At 36.9% G+C, this 21,923-nt stretch overlaps 1 protein-coding gene across 1 annotated transcript; it reads left to right on the plus strand.

Moving 5' to 3' along the window:
• The first annotated feature begins 923 nt into the window (after positions 1 to 923).
• On the plus strand, positions 924 to 20,507 carry LOC110113416 (AP-5 complex subunit mu). Its single transcript, XM_020846002.2, has 8 exons — positions 924 to 1,101; positions 1,236 to 1,382; positions 2,719 to 3,027; positions 11,670 to 11,962; positions 12,082 to 12,980; positions 18,122 to 18,178; positions 18,408 to 18,455; positions 20,371 to 20,507. Exons 1-8 carry the CDS (start codon positions 1,037 to 1,039, stop codon positions 20,443 to 20,445), a joined length of 1,893 nt encoding a protein of 630 aa, XP_020701661.1. The 5' UTR covers positions 924 to 1,036; the 3' UTR covers positions 20,446 to 20,507.
• The last annotated feature ends 1,416 nt before the right edge of the window (positions 20,508 to 21,923 follow it).

Raw genomic sequence — 21,923 nt, forward strand, 5'->3', positions numbered from 1 at the left:
AGATAGACTAACATAAGCATGCCATATGAAACATATATAACTATCACAAATCATTTCTTATATGTATTCATTCTTATTATTTTAGGTAAATGCCATACATACAAAATTATACATTAAAATTTCAATATGATCATATCAACTCGTACAAAATGAAGATATCTACGACCTATCAAAACTTACACAATGAAAGTTCACTAGATTGGAAGATTTTGAAATTTTATCATATTAGAGAGAAAAAATATAAAAATCAAAATCACTAAACACAGAAATAATGTCAAGAGATATAGAACTTTGATAGTCGGCTCAACGAAGAGAAATGACCCAAGATGAACTTTCTATTTCTTCTCTCTGCCCCGTCTCTTCGCTTCCCTGGCCAAAGACATGTGAAATAAGGCTCAAAGGATCAGTTGGGTACTTAAAATGAGTTAGTGGATTTACATATTAAAAAATTATTTTTATTGATCTAACGTCTTAGCATTCAAGATCATAACACCATAACACTAACCCCAATTATTAAAGCTCAAATTGCTAGAATAACATTAGGGTCAAGCTCGACTCGTGAACTCAAGCCAAATTTCAAAAATCCTTATTACGAGTATCCCGTTGGCTTGGAATATAACTAGTTGGAGATGGAACTAATTGGAAAAGGCGACGACTGGGCCATAAATAAGGGAGAAGTCACAACAGGAGCTCACCAGAGAAAGACAACAATGAGACCAACAAAGTTGAGGGAACTTATAATGAGAGTTTGTTGAACAAGGGTTAAATCTAATTGCTTTTTGAAGAAGTAGAGGGGGTGGCATAATAAATACTAAATAGATTTTGGGGAATTAATAATTTGCATGTATCAAACCAGCTCATACCAGCTAGAATTTGAGCTCATATATAATGTGTGCTACAGTGAATTCGAGCCAGCCGTCCGCGCACTTATACGCCTGGTTCGGCCCTCATACCGCCTCATGGTTTTGTTCCCACGAAGAGCGGGAGGAAAGCTATCCGAGACCAACAGAGTGAGGGAGAGAGAGAGACAGAGAGGATGCATGGCTGCAGCATCAGAGCTCTTTGGATTCTGAACCTTCAAGATACCGTAGTATTCTCTCGGTAAGCTTGCCCGGCAAAGCAGAGTTTTGCTCTACATTTCCCCATTGTATTTATTCCTAGGGTTTCCACGTGATATCCTTCTAAGACGAATATAATTTATCGATCTACGTTGCTTTTCTTGATTTTCCGAACAGGAGATTTCCGGTTGTGGAGAAGCGTTGGCGATTGGCTTGCCAGAGGGAGAAGGAGCACCCCGAGGACAGCGAGAATGGTGGATGCGTAAAACCTTTGCTTCCAACCGATCCGGAGCTGGCGTCAGCTTTTGCTGAGAGGAAGCGACGGTTGGTGAACTTTTGATCTGCTTTCAGTGCGCTGTGCTAGGGACTTCATATTATCTCAATGGGCATCTATGCTTTGCTTTTTAATGTTGTATCGCCTCAAAAATTGAAAGTGTTTTTGACAAGTACTTAAATTTGCCTATTCACTTAATCTTATCATGGCTTCCTTTTTTTTTGGTAATGATCCTTATTTAGGAGGTGTTTGCTACAAGTAGGATTTAGTAAATATTGTAAATATAGATTTTGAAAATACGGGAGGATTTTTTAACGTTGTTTGGTATAATATATATTAAATATGTGTTCATCGTAGTAAACTATTTGATTGATATTTTCGAGATTTAGAATTTAAGTGAAGGAGAAGTAGACACAATATTAAGTGGTGTAAATCTCTTAGATCATACTATCCCAAGATTTAACAGATTCGTGATTTAGCCTAAAACAAGAGCAAAATAGGATTTAAGCATCTAGTAATATTTATATTGCTCAAAAAATTGTTTGACAATATTTAGCCCAAAGATGATCCGATTATCATATTTGATTGATGGTTGAAGCACCAATTTTGGCTGTTTTTTCTTTGTAACCCATGTTACTAGGGGAGGCTTTGCAGAAAATTTTGGCTCTCAATTTCACTGCCGCATGTGATCATTGAAAACCATCTACTCTATTCTTAGAGTGGACTCATCGTCTTAAGTTGGAAAGTCATTGGATTGCTGTTGCTAATGAAAGAAATTACATATAACCACATAACAAAAGGCATGAGTGTACCTGTATTGTTGCTTCATATGACGGAAAAAAAGGGAAGGGGATTAGAATGTTCAAATTGAATCATATCAAAGGGATTCAACTGCCAACCTGTATGCTAACCTTATCAATCACAATAATATCATAAGCCTTAGAAGTGATATAATTAACCATCAAAAGTAATTATTTTTTATGATTGAAGCTTGTCAATTTGTAATATTTAAACCTGCTTATGCTACTGTTATCAAATATACAAACATCATGATCGCTTAGTATTTCTTCTAATTATGAATCTTATGATGTTTGATTTTTCTTTGATCCTCGATTTACTTATTTTGTTTAATATTTCCAACTTCTCTCATTCCTGACACAGTCATTGATTATTCAAGTTTTAAGAAATGTTACTAAAGATTAAGGATTTGAGGATTGCTTAGATTTTTTTTTGGATACATATAATATTCTTTATATTCTTGACATAGTTGGGCTAATTTATGATATATGATGTTGTAATTTTTTCTTCAAGTTTATGGCTCAACCATCTTCACTTATGAGGAAACTTTCAAATCAACCTTGATAAGCTTCTGGTTGATCTTGGCAGGGAAGGTTCTGCTCGTGGTTATGGCATTCGTCTTAGTCATTCTACTCAAGATTCAGATTCTTGGATTGATGATCCTATCACTCGACACATTATAATGCTTCATATAAACAGAGAGGAAGAAAATGAATACACGTTGTGGCCATTAGTGTTACATATAAAGGGTGTCTTTTATATCCTTGTTTTACCTCTTGTTGAACCTCAACAGTATAAATCATATATGAGAATGTGTAGGCGCTCGGATTGTGGAAATGCCGGCGGAGTGGTTGATGGCCTTTCTTCTCTTCTACTTAATCTTCCTTGCATCACAGGGTATGGTAAGTTATTTTGATATTCAAAAGTGTTTGCAATAATTTCTTCCTTGCTTTTTAAACTCTGTATCATTAAGGAAGTTAAACAATTGTCACTACGATTTAGTAAAGGAGAAAAATAAATATAGTCCTATGTTTTATGTTTTCCTTTATTTAACTTCTTTTTATGGGACACAGCAACCGTTTAGATTATTTATTCTCTATAATCGGTGAAAACTGATGCTAATGGGTGTTGGATAAAATTACCATGTCATTGTATATTTGTGGGGGAGGTTGTAGATTATGATCAGGCAGACTTCTAGTTATATTGTGCGAGGTAACTTTGTCATTTATGCTCATTCTAACTTTAATTTTTTTGTACACTACTACATGCTGCAACCAGCTAGAGAGTATTGAGATGTTAATATATTGTTCTTGAATTTCTTTCTTTGTTCTTGTCTTTATCTTTATTTTGTTGGAGAAATAATGACATATTTGTATATGTGAGAAATCTTAAAAAAATAAGAATACATACTTCATGGAAATACTTTAATTCAGTATGCCATAAAAATCTTTCAATTTAGAAGTATGAATGTCATTTGTATAGAACGATCCATTATATTCCTAATGCATTGCTTCATGCTGGTTCACAAACTCTTTTTTCTCTGTGTGGCTATATGGCAATAAGCCATAAGCCATGTGCCTGTTTGGGGGAATTTGGGTTCGGCGTGTTCACTTCTTCCCTTGGGGTATGGGAGATGAGGTGTGAGGAAATGATATCCTTCTTTCTCCTCTTTTGTCCACCTGTTTTTCCCTTGCTCACCATCCTCTCTTGATCCAGAGTTCATATTAAGTTCATTGATGTGAAAATATGACCAACATTAATTAAACTTATTAGCTTGGATTATCATTTTGGCTCTGGAGCTATTTGTTTTTCAAATTTTCTGGACAATGCCTTCAAACTCATTCATAGTAAATATAAGGAAAACTGCATGTTACTTTCGGTCTAGAGTTATGATATGTCCTCCTATCATTTATATGAATTTTAAGAAAACCAGTATTTTCTGCTTGTACTTGATGTAGGTAATCTGTAGAAGTATGCGTTAACAACAAACGAATAGAGAAAACATCAAAGGGATAAACCGGGTGTTAAGCAAAAGGTTGTTTATTCTTCTGTTTTCTTTTCTATCACAATGCCTATCTATAATAACCAGCAGTAACAATGAGCTGGAATGGTAAATACCAAGAGAAAGCTAAACCGTACTAGAAAATAACAAAAAGGGCAACTATGATAGTGGAGAGAGCATAACTAATAATGCAAGAAAAATAACAAAATGGTAAGATACTCCCTCAAGCTTAGGATGCATCGCATCAAGTCTCCCCAACTGGAGAAATCTCTTTGGTCTCTGCAGTAGTGGTGGTGGGAGCATCATCGGCCGGGTAATATGTATGAATATCAGCAACATTGAAGGTGGAGGCTGTACCGAATTCAGTAGGTAAATCAATGACAAGCATTATCATTAATTTTTTATAAGATGGGAAATGGATTGACTTTACGACGACCCGATTTGGAGTAAGTGCCACGAGCTAAGCGTTCACGACAAAGCCGGACCATTATTAAATCACCTAGTTTAAAAAGCTTTGCTCGGCGGTGAGAATCAGCAGCTATTTTATACTTATCATTGGAAGCAATGAGATTGTTGCGGACTTCACTCAATATTTGTGTAAACTTATTAACAACTTGAGCTACACTTGGAAAGAACTGCAACATCAATAGTTTGGTTAGGAACTTTTGTGTAAACATTGCTAAAAGGAGAGGCACCCGTCGATCTACAGGGCATGTTATTGTATGTGAATTCTGCTTGACTAACCAAGTCATCCTACGACCTTGGGTGTTCCTACACTAAGCACCTCATCATATTGCCTAGAGTACGGTTTATCACTTCTGTTTGCCAATCGGATTGAGGATGGTAAGCTGAACTCAAATTGTTTTCAATCCTCAGTCTCTTCCACAGTTCTCTCAAAAATGACTAATAAACTTAACATCACGATCCAATGTAAGGCTGTGTGGTAATCCATGTCAACAAACAATTTCATTGAAAAATAAACAGGCAATGTTAAGTGCATAAAAAATTTTCTTGCAAGCAACAAAATGTGTCATTTTGCGAATCTATCTACCACAATCATGATAGATTCATTACCTCTTTTTGTTCTGGGTAAATCCAAAACAAAATCAAGACAAAGGTCCTCCCATATCGTATCAGGAACTGGCAGTGGTAAATACATATTCTGCTTACTGACATGGTATGTTTGAACGCCGTTCCACAAACCAAGTAACGTCACGTTGTATGTATGGCCAGAAAAATCGCAGCTGTAGTTGCTCCAAGGTTTACTCATGTCCTACGTGAGCCGCTAGACCACCACAACACACTTCACGAATGAGTTGCTGACGCCAGAAGGAATCATCAATGCAAAGGAAACTATTTTTGAATAGATAGTTGTGCCTAATGGAATACTCTGAAGCAAATTTATTTTCAAGTCAGTCAAACCAAATATGTTTAAAATCTTATTTGATTCGTATAAGTCTTTTAGACATTGTAATCCAGTAATTTTAGTTTATAATTGCACCAGTAATGCAGTTTGTCGGCTTAAGGTGTCAGCAACACGATTTTCTGAACCTGATTTGTGCTTTTAGACAAAGGTAAATCTTTGCAGAAATAAAATCCAATGGGCGTGCATATGATTGAGTGTTTTATGGCTGTTTATATATTGTAAGGCCTTATGATTGTTGTGAAGTACAATATCTTGATATAATTAGTGCTCCCATTACTTAAGAGCATGGACGACTGCGTACAATTCTTGCTCATTCATACTCCATTTATGTTGGGCTGGGCACAACTTTCACTGAAATACTCAATGGGTCTATTATCTTGCATTAAGACTGCTCCTATCGCCAAAGATGATGCATCAGTTTCAACCTTAAAAATGATTTTTTAAAATTTGGAAGAGCAAGGACAGGGGGTGCAGACAAAGCAGATTTGAGAGCTTCAAAACTTCATTGTTGAATCGGTGTCCACACTAATGGTTTGAATTTCAAACAATCAGTAAGGGGTGCTGCTAGTATATTGAATCCCCGTATGAAATGGCGGTAGAAATTTGCCACGCCATGGAAGCTTCGTACATCAAAAAAAGATTGAGTTGGCCATTCAGAGATTGCTTTAATCTTTCAGGGATCCACTCGTATCCCATTAGCGGCAATATTGAAGCCAAGGAAATAAATTGTAGTGGTTGCAAATTCGCATTTAGGTAAGTTAAAATACAATTTATTTTGCTACAGTACTTCAAAATTTTGTTGCAAGTGTTGTAAATGCTCGGTCAAGGAGGAATTGAACACCAAATATCATCAAAGTAAGCCACATAAAATTTATTAAGAAATGGCTTAAGGATTTCATTCATTAGTCGCATAAACGTGGAAGGGGCATTGCATAACCCGAATGACATCACCTTCAATTCATACAGCCCTTGGTGAATCTTGAAAACAGTTTTCCACTCGTCACCTGGTCGAATGGAGATCTGTTGATACCCACTATGTAGATCTAGCTAGGAGAAAACAGTTGAACATGATAATTTTTCTAACAACTCATCAATTATGGGAACTAGGAATCTGAACTTGACAGCGATCTTGTTGATTGCTCTGCTATCCATACACATTTTTCACGTCCCATCCTTCTTCAGTACAAGGATGACAGGTATGGCACAAGGGCTTAAGCTCGGGTGAATCAATTTTTTTTTCAACAGCTCATCAACAAGCTGTTGTAATATCAAATGCTCTTTTGGACTCAGCCTATAATAAGGTAAATTAGGGAGAACAACTCCTGAAATTTGGTCAATCAAGTGCTGAAGAGCTCGAAGGTGAGGTAATGTGGCTGGCAAAGATTTTGGGCCATTGTTCGGGATTGCTGAAGTAATTTCTGCACCTCAATAGGAGTATTGGCAAGTGAAGAGGAATGGCAATGCTCCTTGACAACCAAAACTAACAGCATAGACTTCTCTTTGCACGAGCTTAGAATGACAAAACCTGAAACCATATGCATAACTGTTTTTGAAGCATTAGTTGAACTTGTGGAGTCGGTAGAATGTGGTAGCAACCACAGTCTCCAATCAAATGAATATTAATTAGATATTCCATCATAAATGGCTCACACATCAAATTGCTAGGGCCTCCCTAATATGATATGACAAACATCCATATCCAAAATGTCACACAACACTTCGCACACCTAATGTTTCCCAATTGAAAAAGTGACTCGACACATTTCACATACCAAAATACCCTTCCGCTTCTTTACCCAGTTGATTTTATACGGGTGAGGATTCTTAGTGGTTTTAAGTTGTAAGCTATGTTGCACCGATACACCTATTTATGAAGGCGTGCTGTATCCGATACACGGATACGCCTCTGATACTCCACTGATACGTGTCAGATACACCAAAGCCGTATCCAATTAAAATACTATTTAATTTCAAAAGGACACGCGTATCTGATACGCGTGTCCGTTGAAAAACCAAAAGAAATCCGAAAACAAAAAAGACGTGTTGTATTTACTTGCGCGGTTGCGAGCAAGATTCTCTCATTTCCGAGATGGATTTGAGTCTCTTGATGATATGAAAATATTAAAAATTATTAATCTTTCACTTGATGAGCCTGAATTAGAAGCTATGATATTTATTGAACATGATATGGAAGTTCTAAGACAAACCAATAAAGAAGATAATTATATCATTCATTCTATTGAATAGTTGAAACTTCATGTGCTAGATAATTTATGTTTATGCTTTTGTTGTTGTACTATACATGTAATGCTTACTTATATTTTTTTTGATATTATAAGCTACAATGCTACAAATGATGTTGTTGTCATTTTTTTTTGTAATTTCAAATATTATGTTTTGATTGCTTTCTTAATTTTTATGTATGATTATAAATTATAATGCTGTGACTGTGCCGTACCCGTATCCTATATTTTTAAGAATTGACATGTCCCGTATGCGTATCGTATCGTATCCGTGTCGTCGTATCTGTATCGGTGCAACATAGGTTGTAAGACTTGCATGACTGAACGAGAAATAACATTTTCTGTACAACCACTATCAATTAGTAAGTCACACACCCTTCCATTGTTGGTTCGAAAATGTTCTAACAGGCAATCCTTAAACTCCCTCCAACTCTGTATGAGTCGCCGCATGTCCCTCCACAGGTACCAAGCAAAAGTCTTCCCTTCTAAACTTAGACCAGCTGCTGACAATCTCTCCTCTTCCATCAACTTGTTGAGAGTAAAGTACCTTTCCACCCTGTAGTTTCACTCATGCGCATCCTCTCTTTCAAAAATAAACATCTTCAACTTCTTCGCTCTCAAATCTCCTCCATCAACCCTGCTTCCTCCAAAATTTCCCTTTCCCCAAGGGGGTGTTTCCCCCCAATTGTACCAATCATCCTTTCTCTGCTCATACCCAAACCTTTTATCACAAATCCTCGTTCTCCCTTCAAATTCAGATCATATTAAACCCCTCTCCTAATTCGACACCTCTTCGATCATAATCAAGTCCTCGCCTTTCAAATTCAGTCCCTCTTCTTTCAATTTCAACACCCCTCCACTCATGCCTAACCCCCTCACGCCTATCCACATACCCTTTACCCGACTCCTCCCTAGGAAGCCCTAGGCCCCTAGGGGAGGCATTTTTATGTTCCCTCCAAAATCTTCACCTCTTGATCTTCCCTTCATCTAATCGGCTTAGGGTTTTCCCCACTTCCTTGGTTGTCTGCGCCATCCCTCACCTCTGCGAATCTAGCCTCCAAACTGCAAAAAAATAGCAAGATCGGAGAGGAAAACACAACAGAAATCAACGAGGAAGACTTCTATTTTAGCCCAGGAAATTGCTCTAATAGCAATTTGTTAGGAAATACATGGAATTCCTAAGTAAAACTTAACTATCTTGATGAAAATAGCGAGAACGATCCAAAAATCCAAAGGAAAAATCAAACAAACAATAATTTTATTGCAGCAGTCAAACTAACATAAGAAAAATAACAAGATACAATTGATCCTCTATTCGAGAGGCGGATCTATCTTTCCCAAATCTCTAGACGCCGCTAGAGCCCAAAAACCTAAACCTAAGAGATCTCAAATTTCAGCCCAAATTCAAGATGCCCTAACCCTAGGAAAACAAACTATTTAATGCATACAATCCAAAAGAAAATCTCTAAACAAACCCTACATTCAAATTTCCCTCCTAACTCCTTAAAAAATCTTTCCTAAACAGCTCCCTTGGACCCAGGCGTTCGTTTGGTGCGTAAATGAGAGGTGGAACTTCAGCCTCTGTTCCGCCTAGGCTAGTCTCGTGTGGACTAGCAGGACCGGTCTGACAAAAACCAAATCAATGGAGGTGGTTGGAGAAATATAGGTTTGTACCTTGATTCCTGTAGCCTAATCCAAAGATGGTAGGACTCTAGGTAAACTAATTTTGGCAAGATATTGGATCCCACTATAGCTTCCTCTCCCCCACCTCTCTTAAAAAGTAGGGAATCCACCCTAAAATTCTTTGGATAATATGAAACTAAACTCCACCAAATGGCCCACTTCCTAACATTGCAAGTGGGTATTCATATGAAAACATAATTACTAAACTACTAATAAGAAAATAAGAGACAAAGTTCTAAGTAATTTTTTTAATAGAAATAATCCTTTTATCTTTATCTATGTCAATTTTGCGACATGATAGTATTTTAATAAGTCTTTCAGGGATTCCATAATTTTTCCACAGAAGAAAAAGGCTAATTTTAATTGAGTTTTATTTTTCTAGCCAAAGCTATGTTTTTTAAAATATTTTTGGTGCTTATACTTGAAGATTTGTGTGACATTTTCCTAGTAAGATGTCCTGTAGTTTCTTCTCTTCAAAATTTTAATTTTGTCCAGTAACTATTTTGATTTTGTAGGAACAATACTTTATTGTTTTCTTGATAGGGATGAATTCCTTCCTACCATTGGCTTTATCATGATAATATTATTTTATTTTCACTGAAATGATAATGTGCATACAATTTTTACTTGTCTTTATTATTATTTTTAGTAGCATTTTTTTTTAAGAAGATTGATGTTGAATTATGATAAAACTCTGACACCCAACTTTGAAGGCCAGTTCTAGCCGCAAATTTATAACCATTTTGCTTGGTGATTTCTTCTTTGTTTCTTGGCTTATCAGTGGAACATTGCACACCATCGGTATATGTTTGCCAGAAACTCATTTTGTAGATATCTTATTTTGTGTATGAGCCAAACGTTCATTGCATATATTTTCATTTTTTATGGTTTATGATGTAAGCAAACTAAAGAGAAAAGCCAAGTTGGAGAACACAAGGACAAAATAAAATCAAACTCGATTCACTATAGCTTGTAAACAACCAAACAAACATTCGGATAAACAAAAGTGAAATCAAATGAAACAAAATAATAACATAAAAAACGCTATCTTCAGAACAACCGTCTAGCGGTTTCCTCACATGCAATGAAAATAGGAAAATATATGAAAATTGTGCTTAGGCTTGCAAACCGAGGGTCTACCACTGCAAAAGGGTCCAACGTCCTACCAAACTCCTCCGGCAAATGTCTCCAAATTTTAGCCAACAAACAACTTCCAAGAGCTCAAGAAGAAGAATACAGGTGGAGTGGAACTTGCGTAGAGAAGAAGAAGTTAGAAGCCAAGATGAAATAGAGAGGAGGAAGGGGTGGAACAAGCTCTCAAGCTTTTCTAAGAGAAGAAACCCTCAGGTTTTTAAGCAACTTATCTCAAGATAATCAACAACCTTTCAAGCCTCAAATCAGCCCCTATATATAGGAAGAAAAGGGGAAACTAAACAGCTACCCACCTCTTTTCAAACCAATGAAAAAGAGGAAAATAGAAGGTCAAGAGACATACCAAACAGCAGCTGAAAAGGCATCCCAAATATCAGCCAAATTCATCCCAATCCAGAATAAAGGGGCGGAACCAGCAGAAACTGAGGAGGCCAGGGAAAAAGGGGCTGAACCCCATCAGCATTTCACGGGAACAGCAACAGCCAGGGGAAAACCGAGAAGACAAAGGGGAAAGGAAGAGACACAAGTCCACTCCACAATAATTGAGCTAAAATAGAAGAATACCTTTTTGATTTTATGACCTAGGAAGTGCATTTGTTCCACCAATTAATGAACTAAACTTCAGCTCAAGCATTAATGAGCTAACACCATGTAGAACCCAATTTTTTAGGCTCAACACCAAGCAGCCAAAGTCCAGCCCGTGAATAGCCAAGGCCCCAAACCGAGAACAACAAGCAGCCCAAGGACAAGAAGGACCCAAATGCAAGCAAACCCAAGGCTTGCCATACCCAAGCACTTCCTACCATGATCATTGGATGCTCTCCATCATTGGATAGCTTAAAAAAACATAAAACACAACTAATATTGTTCAAAATACATCAAAACAAAATAGACTAAAAACATGAATGCATCAATTTATTTCTTCTATTGTTTTGGTAGTAGAATATCTGTCTTATTCATCTGATGGAATTATTATTAATTTTTAACATTTGTGTTGATGATTTCTTTGCTGACATGCTCTTCTATTTTCTAGGGCTTGTGTAGTTGCACAAACCTTAGGGGACATAATTACTGGTGATTTGGCAGACCCTGAGGTTGTTACAAGTTCATCTCCCTCTGTTGGTGGATTGCTTGATTCTCTAACTGGTAGTATAGGAATGTCTGGCATTTCTGCTAGGGCGAAACCTGCTTTGGCACCAGTTGTAGCTTTAACTACTTCAGGTGCTTCATTGGTTGGTGCCGTCATGTCAGATGCTCCTAGAAGTACTTCCAGACCTATTGACAAAGATGTTTTGCGCTCTTTTATTTCGGCCTCAATGCCCTTCGGTTGGTACTTTCTGTTATGGTATTTCTCATCTCATGTATTGAGATTTAACAGCTTTATGGGAATTTTCACTAGGTTAATTTAACTTGGACTACACCCCTATTCATCAATACTTGTGCAGGGACACCTCTTGACCTCAATTTCACCAACATAGCTGCGATAAGGGCCAATGGATTTTCTTCAGCAGATCCTCCGCTGGCAGACCTCAAGCAACCTGCATGGAAACCTTACCTTTATAAAGGAAAGCAGCGGATACTTTTTGCTATTCACGAAGTTGTCAATGCTGCAATGTATGATCGAGATGAAATTTCAGATGCCATATCAATCTCAGGCCAAGTAAACTGTAGAGCTGAGTTAGAGGGATTGCCTGATGTATCACTTCCTCTAACCGGGCTGAAATCAGCTAATGTTGAAGTTCTGTCATTCCATCATTGTGCTCAAGTATCAGAACATGGAGTTGATAAGCAAGCCTTTATGTTTTCTCCGCCACTTGGTAATTTTGTCTTGATTCGCTATACGGCCTCGTGCAGCCTTGATCCTCCAGTGAAAGGCTTCTACCAACTTTCAATGGTCTCAGAGGATGAAGGTGCATTTTTATTCAAATTAAGGTTAATGGAAGGCTATAAGGCCCCACTTTCTATGGAATTTTGTACTATCACAATGCCATTTCCGAGAAGAAGAGTATCATCTTTTGATGGGAACCCTTCTATTGGAACTGTTGCAATGACTGAGCATTCTGTTGAGTGGAAAATCATAATCAGTGGTCGGGGTATCACTGGGAAAAGCATCGAGGCAACTTTCCCTGGAACAATTAAGTTTTTCCCCAGGACTTCCTCAAAAGTATCTACTCTGAATAGAATGGTTACTGGGAGAACAGTTGACGAAGATAGTGATGTGGATCAGGATGGTCCCAATAATATGGCTAACATTGAGGAGCACTTAATGGAAGTAATGAACAAGGACTTGCAAGCAGCAGAATTGGAGGAGCCCTTTTGCTGGCAAGCGTATAATTATGCCAAAGTAATCTTACAACCTATTGTTTATTGAATGTCATGGTTTTTAAGCAAAATTTGAATTGATATCCTTGTCTTTTTATATATAGTGTAGAAATTTTGTTTATCAAATGCCGTGATTTTTAAGTAAAATTTGAACTGTTATCCCTGACTTTTTTTATATAGCGTAGAAATTCCGTTAATGCTAGATACACAAGGCAAAATAGTGCTGCTGGTTCGTCAATATAAGATTTTCCCAAACATGCCGTAGAGAAAAAGCAAGTGTCCAAACAAAGTCATAGCATTGAAGTCAAGGCAAAGTTAGAGCAATGAACTAAACCATTAGAAATAAAGGTGTTAGCATTAGTTGAAGAAAGATTTAAGTATGTGATATATGATTTTAGTAGATGTGAAGTTATAGTCAATGTAAATTATGGGAGGATCAAGTGATGATATTCATGTGTGATAAGTTTAAGCATCCCGAATCTATTATGCAAATGATTGGGGATATTAAGAATGAATAATTTTTAGACATATTTGGTTCATCATTGTTTTTATAAATCCTATTATGGTAGATTTTAGAAAATCCTGATGATATAAAAATGTAAAATCCAAGAGTTATTTGATTGCCCGATTCTTAAATCATGTTAAATACCTAGGTTCATGTTAGACTGGTCCAACCAATATGATGGGACCGGTTCACGCATAAGAAGGAAGAACCATCCGCCTCCTGTACGCGATATCTGACGCCGAATGCACGCCCGAATCCGCTGGAGCCATTTAGGAAGGATTTTTGAGGGAGTTTGGAGGGAAATTTGGATATAGGGATTGTTTAGAGGATTCTTTTTGAATTGTATGGATTAAATAGCTTGTTTTCCTAGGGTTAGGGCATCTTGAATTTGGCTGAAATTTGAGATCTCCTAGATTTAGGTTTTCTTTGGGCTATAGTGGCGTCTAGAGATTTGGGAGAGATCTATGCTCCTCTCGAATTGAAGATCAACTGTATCTTGCTATTTTCTGTTTCTATTTCATCAAATAATACAAATTATCTATTGTTTTTGTGATTTTGTGCATCTTTTTGTGGAGAATTCTCGCTGTTTTTCGAAGATTGGTAGGAAATACTTGAGATCTATAAGTGTTTCTTATCAAATTGGTATCAGAGCACGTCGATCTAAGGGGAACCAATGGCCGGAAAGAAAGTGAAAGTTCTGGAGGGAGAACTTGGGCAACTCAAATCAGATTTTGAGAAGATTTCGGATTTTCAAAATCAGATCACATCCATCAATGAAAGAATGGAGGGAAGGTTTGCCGTGGTGGAAGACATGTTGAAGAAATTGCTTGAAGCCAAAACAAATTCGGCGACCTCGGAGGCAAAGGAAACTACCGGTGACAATGGAAGAGGTGGGATTCCTAACACGTTGAGGGGAAGGGAAAATCCATAAGTGGAGATCCTTGAGGGAGAAGAAGGAATGCCTCCTCTAGAACCACTTTCTATGGAGGAGATGAGTATTGCCTACGAAAGAAGAGGTGCTGATTTTGTAAGGAGAAGAGATGATTTTGATCTCCGGGGTGTTGATTTTGAAAGAAGAAGAGGAGATTTTAATGAAGGGTTTGGGTATGATCGCCGGAGGGAAGATCGTGACTATTGGGGAGCACCTCCTCTTCGAGGAATGAGAGGCTATGGATGATTCAGGGGAAATGAGGGTGACCCAAGGGTGAGAAAGTTGAAGATGCCCATCTTTGAGGGTGAGGACGCACATGGGTGGATCTACAAAGTAAAAAGATATTTTGTCGTCAATGGGATGACGGAGGAGGAGAGACTGACGGCAGTGGGCCTATGTTTGGAAGGGAAGGCTTTGTCTTGGTACAAATGGAGGGACATGCGACGACACATACAGAGTTAGAGAGAGTTCAAGGATTGTTTGGTAGAACCTTTCAGAACTGGCAGGGGAGGAGACTTCCACGAGCAGTTCTTCTGCTTGACATAGGATGATTCAGTGATGGAGTACCGGGAGAGATTCGAGTATCTTGCTAGCCGATTGGACCGTCATCCTGAGACTGTGCTAGAGGGAAATTTCATGAAGGGAGTGACACTAGAGATCCGGGTCGCATTAGAATAATGAGGCCTTGTGACTTAGGAGAGACTATGGAGATAGCTCAATTGTTGGAGGATCAGAGGCACCTGAAGAGAGAGACATGAGGCAGCAGCTTAGGAGGCTTGAACAGGAGGACCACCACATTTCTGGCACCCAAGGAGTCGACACCAGGTATTTTTCGGGAGACTTCCAAGGATAAGGCTATAGGAGTAAGACCTGGGGACAACATCAAGAAGCTCATAGAAACAAAATTACAGGAGAAGAGGGCGAAGGGGCTATGTTTCAGATGCGACAAGAAGTATACTCTGTGGCACCGGTGTAAGGACCGGACTCTTCAGGTTCTTATCGTTTCTGATGAAGAGGGAATGGATGAGGGTTTTGTCTTTCCGCTTTGTGGATAAGGTGGATCTTTGGGAGGGGAGTATTGTTAGACCGGTCTATTGGACCAGTCCAACCGGTCTGACAAGATCGGTTCATGCGTAAGAAGGCGGAACCATCCTCCTCCTGTACGCGATAAAAAAACGAGTGAACGAGGATGCATAAGGCAACACTAAATAATTAAGATAAAGCTAATGATGATGATGTTCAATTCTACTCATGGACATAATGCTCTAGCTTGCGCCAATCACTTGTGGCGTTGTGGGCTGCACGTTCCATTCCACTCGATCATATGATGCTTGCTTCCTGCTTTTGTGGCGTATGCTCAGAATCCCTTGTCAGTCTGTGACTCTGTCTATTATCACAGTTGCACTTCTATTCCCTAGCACTGATGCTGCCTGACGATGACATTCGTTAGTCCTTTCAGTTCATGGCCCTCTCAACCTATGCTCCATCTACATCCTCGACGTCTAGGGCAGCCCAATGCATGCTTTATTCTAGTTCTTCTTTCCACCTGTAGTTTGTTGGCCGTAAACTTTTATTCATCTTCTCACATCGGACATTGTGCTCTTTCGTGTCTTCTAGCTTTGGTCTTTGGATCATCCCACTATAACCATTCCATCTGTCTTTTGGGTTGGATCCTACTTCGACTCCATCACCTTCTCCTCCAGTGACTCCTCATTATGATTCTTCCATTTTGGTTGTTCCTGTACCTAGGATATATACTTCTTTTGAATCTTCTTCAACAATTCACTTACATTGTGAGGGGGAAGATGTGTCCTAGATAACCATTAACTTCCTCTACTCAATTTTCTATATATTTTCAATAAGGTTAAGTACCAACTTATCACAAGCTACTCTCCACCTTTTACGATAAACTTGCTATCATTTTTTTCTAATGGAAATATCTTTGAGTTAGCTCCTTTCTCTCTCCCTATTTGTGGCAAGTTTTCTTAGTTTTGCTCCAATCTTGAGATTGTTCATAGATCCTCATTCAATTTGCCATTGATTGGAGACATTTCTGTTGGGCTTCTTGGTTCTCCACATATTTATTAAACTATCACTAGAAGTTGACTCGGTACTTTTTTTTCAAGGAGATCATACTATTTGGACTATTTTTAAATACATATGCTTAAGTTGTTTCCCCGCTTTATTTGTGCCAAGCAACTACCTATTACTCTGATTTGGTTTGCTTATCGTCTATGTAGAATTCACCATTTCAACCAATATACTACGTTTTCTCTTGGTTCTATTTTTGAGAAATCACTTCAAATGATTATTGCTACTTCTAAGCTCTCTAGGTCATCAGTGGCTAAAGTCCTAATGGAGATGGACGTTGCTATTCCTTTGGAGAAAATTTTGATTGATTCCAATGCTTTATGGTTGTTGGTAGAAGATAGAATTTGTAGGCATTCCTTTTTTTTATTCTTATTGCAAAATTTTAATCATAGTTTCACGGGATGCTTTATGGCTCGCCCAGAGTTGTTGAAATTATCTTTGATTGATCCTAGCAAATAGGATATAAGGGGTATTTAAATGATCCAAATCTACCCATAAATAATGTTATGGTTGCGGTCCCAACTTTTTCTAATCTGGTTGTACACAAATTTTGTTCCACTTAAGATCCTCTCATGAAATCAGAGCCTTCCTAGAGGTGTCCTTAGCCCAATGGAGGTGATCAACAACTCATATGCATACAAGATTATTGATCCCGATCCACCAAGTGTATTATTATTTATTTCCTTAAAATCATCCTGTTTCTGGAGGTTTTGTGATCCAGATTTGCAGCCTTATGACTATGATGTTAGCATTTGTAGAATAGAAGAACAAGTGGACAAATTTTTCAAATTCTTTATACCAAGAGGGACAGAAAGAAACTATATCATTAGCCTCCTAGGTTTACCAGAATTCAAACAAGATGCTTTAATGGAGGGCTCCTTGGGATTTCCTCTTCTATTAGGACTTTTGTATTTTTGCTATTTAGTTATATTTGATGTTATAATTTTGTTTTTTCTTTTCCAACTAGCAATTTTCTACAGTTGTTTGATGTACTATTTATTTCTTGACTGGTTATAAAATTTTTTATTCTAAAAAATGATGTTCTTGATAATTATTTTTAATTTTACTTCGATTATATTCGGAACTTAGGCCTTGCCTTAAACTAAAGTAGTTATCAACCCTTTTGTTGATACCTTAATTTAGTACAATGGACTAGATACTTTTTGAAATGCCAAATAGTAAAGTCTTGTCATGTAGGCCTTGTTGGGCTGTGGAATTGGCGTGTTTCCATGCTAATGATGAAGATTTTGACAATCTAAATATTCCAAGCTTTTCATCTCATTAAATGCATCGCCTTTAAAACTGGTTACCATTGCTTGAAGGGCATTTATCGGCTATATGATTAGTTTGCAATAGAATTTTGAGTAATGAAGTAGTTTTTGCGCTTTTCCATGAACTTCTCGAATATTATTTGGCTTGAAGCGATTAATCTTTTCCAAATTTAGTTACTAACCATCGGTCTACTTGCATAATCAATTGATTGATTACCCATGTATCTTCTTTATGCCGGTAAATTGTCTTAAGTCTTAACCTATATGTTACTCCGGAGATTTTTGCAATTATTTCAGTTCGACTACAATTTTTAGTAATTGTATTGTGGAGCTTGCATTTCATAGCTGTGATATTTATTTTTCAGGTATCTTTCAAGATTTTAGGAGGCACACTTTCTAGAGTGTCCATTGATCCAAAATCTGTAAGTCATCTACTAATTTTTAGTTGTCAACAAAACTTTTTAATGAGCTGTTGCTTGATTCTTGAGTCATGGTTCCTAGGGCTTCATAACTTTCATGCTCAAAAACATACATGTTCTGGTAGAATGGATTATGGAACGATTCATGTTGGGATTTATTGTTTGCAATTACCGAGTTATCAGCATGGTGATAATTTAATTATCTAATTCAAGTAATATCTTTCATCTGCAGGTAAGAATTTATCCAACTGTGAAAGCACCAGTTGAATTCTCTACGCAGGTATTTTTTATGCTCGTGTCTTGAGGTTCTTTTAGATAATTAACAATGTAATGCTTATATTTTATTTTTTAAAAGCTTAATTTTTGTAATAATGATAAAATTGACCTTGGCTTATAAATGATTGTTGACCTTGACCTCTAACCACCTACTAACCATGTTCGCACATAACTCCCTTGCCCATTTGTTTCCTCAAAACCAAAGACAAAAGACGGAACTCGCTCATTCGTTCTCTTGCTCTCGATCCCTCTTCTCGCACGACCCCGCAGCCGAAGGAACCCGACTTCCTTTGATTCTCTTTCGATATCCTTCATCCACACACAAGCCCGTATCCCGCTCTCCATCTTGCAGCACAAGTCGACCTCGCCGATCATGTGACTTTAGTGCCCAATTTGTATGCTCCGATATCTGGTCATTGGAAGGCCGTCGTTTTATGTGACAAAACCATCTAAGGCAAATCTCTCTAATTTTATCTTCCACTGGAGCTACTCCAACATTTTCACGTATATGCTCATTTTGTATAATGTCTCTAAGAGTAAAGCCACTTATCCACCTGAGCATCGTCATCTCTGCAAAACTTAACTTAATATTATTCTTCTCTTTTAATGGCTAACATTTTGCACCATAAAACATTGCAGGTCTCACCACCATCTTATAGAATTTTCCCTTAAGTTTGAGGGAGACTTTTCTATCACACAACAAGCCTGATGCATTCCTCATTTTCAACCATCCAACTTGAATTCTACTAATAATACCCCAATTTATTTCACCATCACCCTGAACAATAAACACAAGATATCTAAAATGTGTACTCTTAACAACCTCATTACCTCTTTCCCAACATCTCTTTTCTTCTTCCTCTAATTTCTTCCTCCACCTCAACCCCTCTCCAACCTTCTAACTCTCTCTCCCACCCTCTTTCTGATGTTGCGTTGGGATTTTTTTGCAAAATTGATAGATGTTTAACATGATTTCAAGTGTTGATCTAGATACGATGTGCAATTGGTGGATTTTACGAGGGTTAATTTGGCATTGGACTCAACCTTGGTCAAATCTTTCTACAACTGACCAATTGTGAGAAACTGTTCCAAAACTCAAAATATTTGGTGGATTTTAGAAATTCCACTTGGAAGTGATAGTGGACATCTTCAGCGAGGCTTCTACCAATTTTTATAAAATTTTAAATTTTTTAAATTCTCAAGTGTTTGGACAAAAGGAAAAATTAGTAAAATAGAAATTAGGATTTTGGCTTTTAGGATTTTGGGCCAGCACAAAATAGTGGAACCAAAGGGGGAAATTGATTTATGAAGTGGTTAGATCAATCCCGCATGTTTTTTAATGGCTTCAAATCTTTGAGTAATGAATAATGAAGACAAATAACTCTGTTAGTTAAGGCTAGTGCGAATTTTTCCCCATAGGAAAGCATTCACCCCAAATCTATATGGTACCCTTAGACGAAACAATCCATGGATGCCAATAAGATTCATTCAGCCAGGTTGAGTCAACTACATTTTCTGACTAAGTAGAATAGGGACCACGACAATTCGAGATGACAAAACTATATGATCCTAATTGGGTTCTGCATGAATTTACAATTTGTGTACCTCCTCTTCCTCTTTCTCTTCTATTAGTCTGCCCCTTCTAAGTTTTTTTTTATTTAATTTTTTTTTCATTGTAAGACTTTTGGAGAAGTCTATATATATTTTTTCACATTTTAAAAACTAGGCAAAATTTAAACATGTTAGAGATTCTTTTGTAACTATCCAAATAATTACTACTACTGACTGAAATTTTGACCATCTTTAATAATCGTTTTTTTAATAGAAAATCATCTTTTTTTTATTATAAAGATGATATTTATGAAAATTTTAATCTTATTTCGGGTGCTAATTACAAAAAAATTTCTTGAATATACCAGACAATCTCCGGGGACTACATACTTTGGAACACTTTAGGAAGATGTCCATCTGCGGTCTATCCGAAACTACAATAATATGATCTGGATGGTTTGTAGCCAATCGGACTGAATTGTGTTTGTTTGTTAGGCTTTTGATAACTTTTTGAAATAATCTTTGCTTAGGCTTTTCTTCTGCCGTAATGAAATTCAGACCAATATGCATAATATAAACCTATTTACCAACTGCTTTTTTTTCTTTCTTTTCTTTCTTTTCTTTCTTTTCTTTCAGATGTTATCTGCTGTCGATTTGATGTTAAGTTAACTGTCGTGCTCAGTTATAATTTGATTGCTTAGGCTTCGTTTGGGACGGCTTTCTTACTGTTTCTTAAAGCAGCTTTTTAATTAAAAAGAAAATCATCTTTTTTTTATTATAAAGATGATATTTATGAAAATTTTAATCTTATTTCGGGTGCTAATTACAAAAAAATTTCTTGAATATACCAGACAATCTCCGGGGACTACATACTTTGGAACACTTTAGGAAGATGTCCATCTGCGGTCTATCCGAAACTACAATAATATGATCTGGATGGTTTGTAGCCAATCGGACTGAATTGTGTTTGTTTGTTAGGCTTTTGATAACTTTTTGAAATAATCTTTGCTTAGGCTTTTCTTCTGCTGTAATGAAATTCAGACCAATATGCATAATATAAACCTATTTACCAACTGCTTTTTTTTCTTTCAGATGTTATCTGCTGTCGATTTGATATAAAGCTAACTATTGTGCTCAGTTATTATTTGATTGCTGAGGCTTAATTTGGGACGGCTTTTTTAATGCGTATTAAATATTTTTTTTTAATAATTTTTGTTTTTATTTTTATACTAAAAAATTGCTTTAAGCAGCAGTAAGAAAGCCGTCCCTTATTTGCATTGCTTGATTGTTATGGGGATGATTTCTATCAATATGGTTTAAATTTGATAGTATGGGTGAGTTGTGAGTCTCTTTGGTGACTAATGAACCAAGTTGTGTGAATTTGCCTTCTTTTAGTGATTAGTGGACAAGTTATATGTATTTTGTAATGAGGAGATCCTAAAGAGTCAATTAGTAGCTAATTAGGAAATTTTTATCTTCAAGGTTTTGTGGAGGATAATGATCTATGACTTATGAAGTGTTTTTATAATCAAGATTAGAGATATATATTAGGTTGCCTTTATTATGCTTAACAAGTGTTCTAATGGTTGGGATTGGTGATAGCCATCTTTATTAACACTTAATCAGCCATCTTCTTGTTATCAAATAGTTTATACTCAATCAAGGTTTCATTTGAGACGTTTTTTTTTTTCTAAAGCAACTTTTTAATAAAAAAAATTAAAATAAAATTTTTGTTCTAAAAAATTGCTTCGAAAATCAGTAAGAAAGTCATCTTAAATGAAGCCTTAAGTGAATTTGGGGCATCTAATTGTGAGGCTTTTAACTAAATTAGCATGATCTTAGTAGTTCTAGTTATATTTTTGAAAAGAAAAATGTTTCTTTGGATTGATGACAGATAGAATATGTTTTCATCAAAGATATC

The sequence above is a fragment of the Dendrobium catenatum genome, unplaced genomic scaffold, assembly GCF_001605985.2.
Source record: "Dendrobium catenatum unplaced genomic scaffold, ASM160598v2 fragScaff_scaffold_156, whole genome shotgun sequence".
In the NCBI taxonomy this organism is placed as follows: domain Eukaryota; kingdom Viridiplantae; phylum Streptophyta; class Magnoliopsida; order Asparagales; family Orchidaceae; genus Dendrobium; species Dendrobium catenatum.

Coding starts and splice junctions, on each gene's coding strand:
- LOC110113416 (XM_020846002.2), top strand. CDS start 1,037: ATGCATGGCTGCAGCATCAGAGCTCTTTGGATTCTGAACCTTCAAGAT. Junction 3,028..11,669: donor AATCTTCCTTGCATCACAGG/GTATGGTAAGTT, acceptor TCTATTTTCTAG/GGCTTGTGTAGTTGCACAAA. Junction 11,963..12,081: donor TTCGGCCTCAATGCCCTTCG/GTTGGTACTTTC, acceptor ATACTTGTGCAG/GGACACCTCTTGACCTCAAT.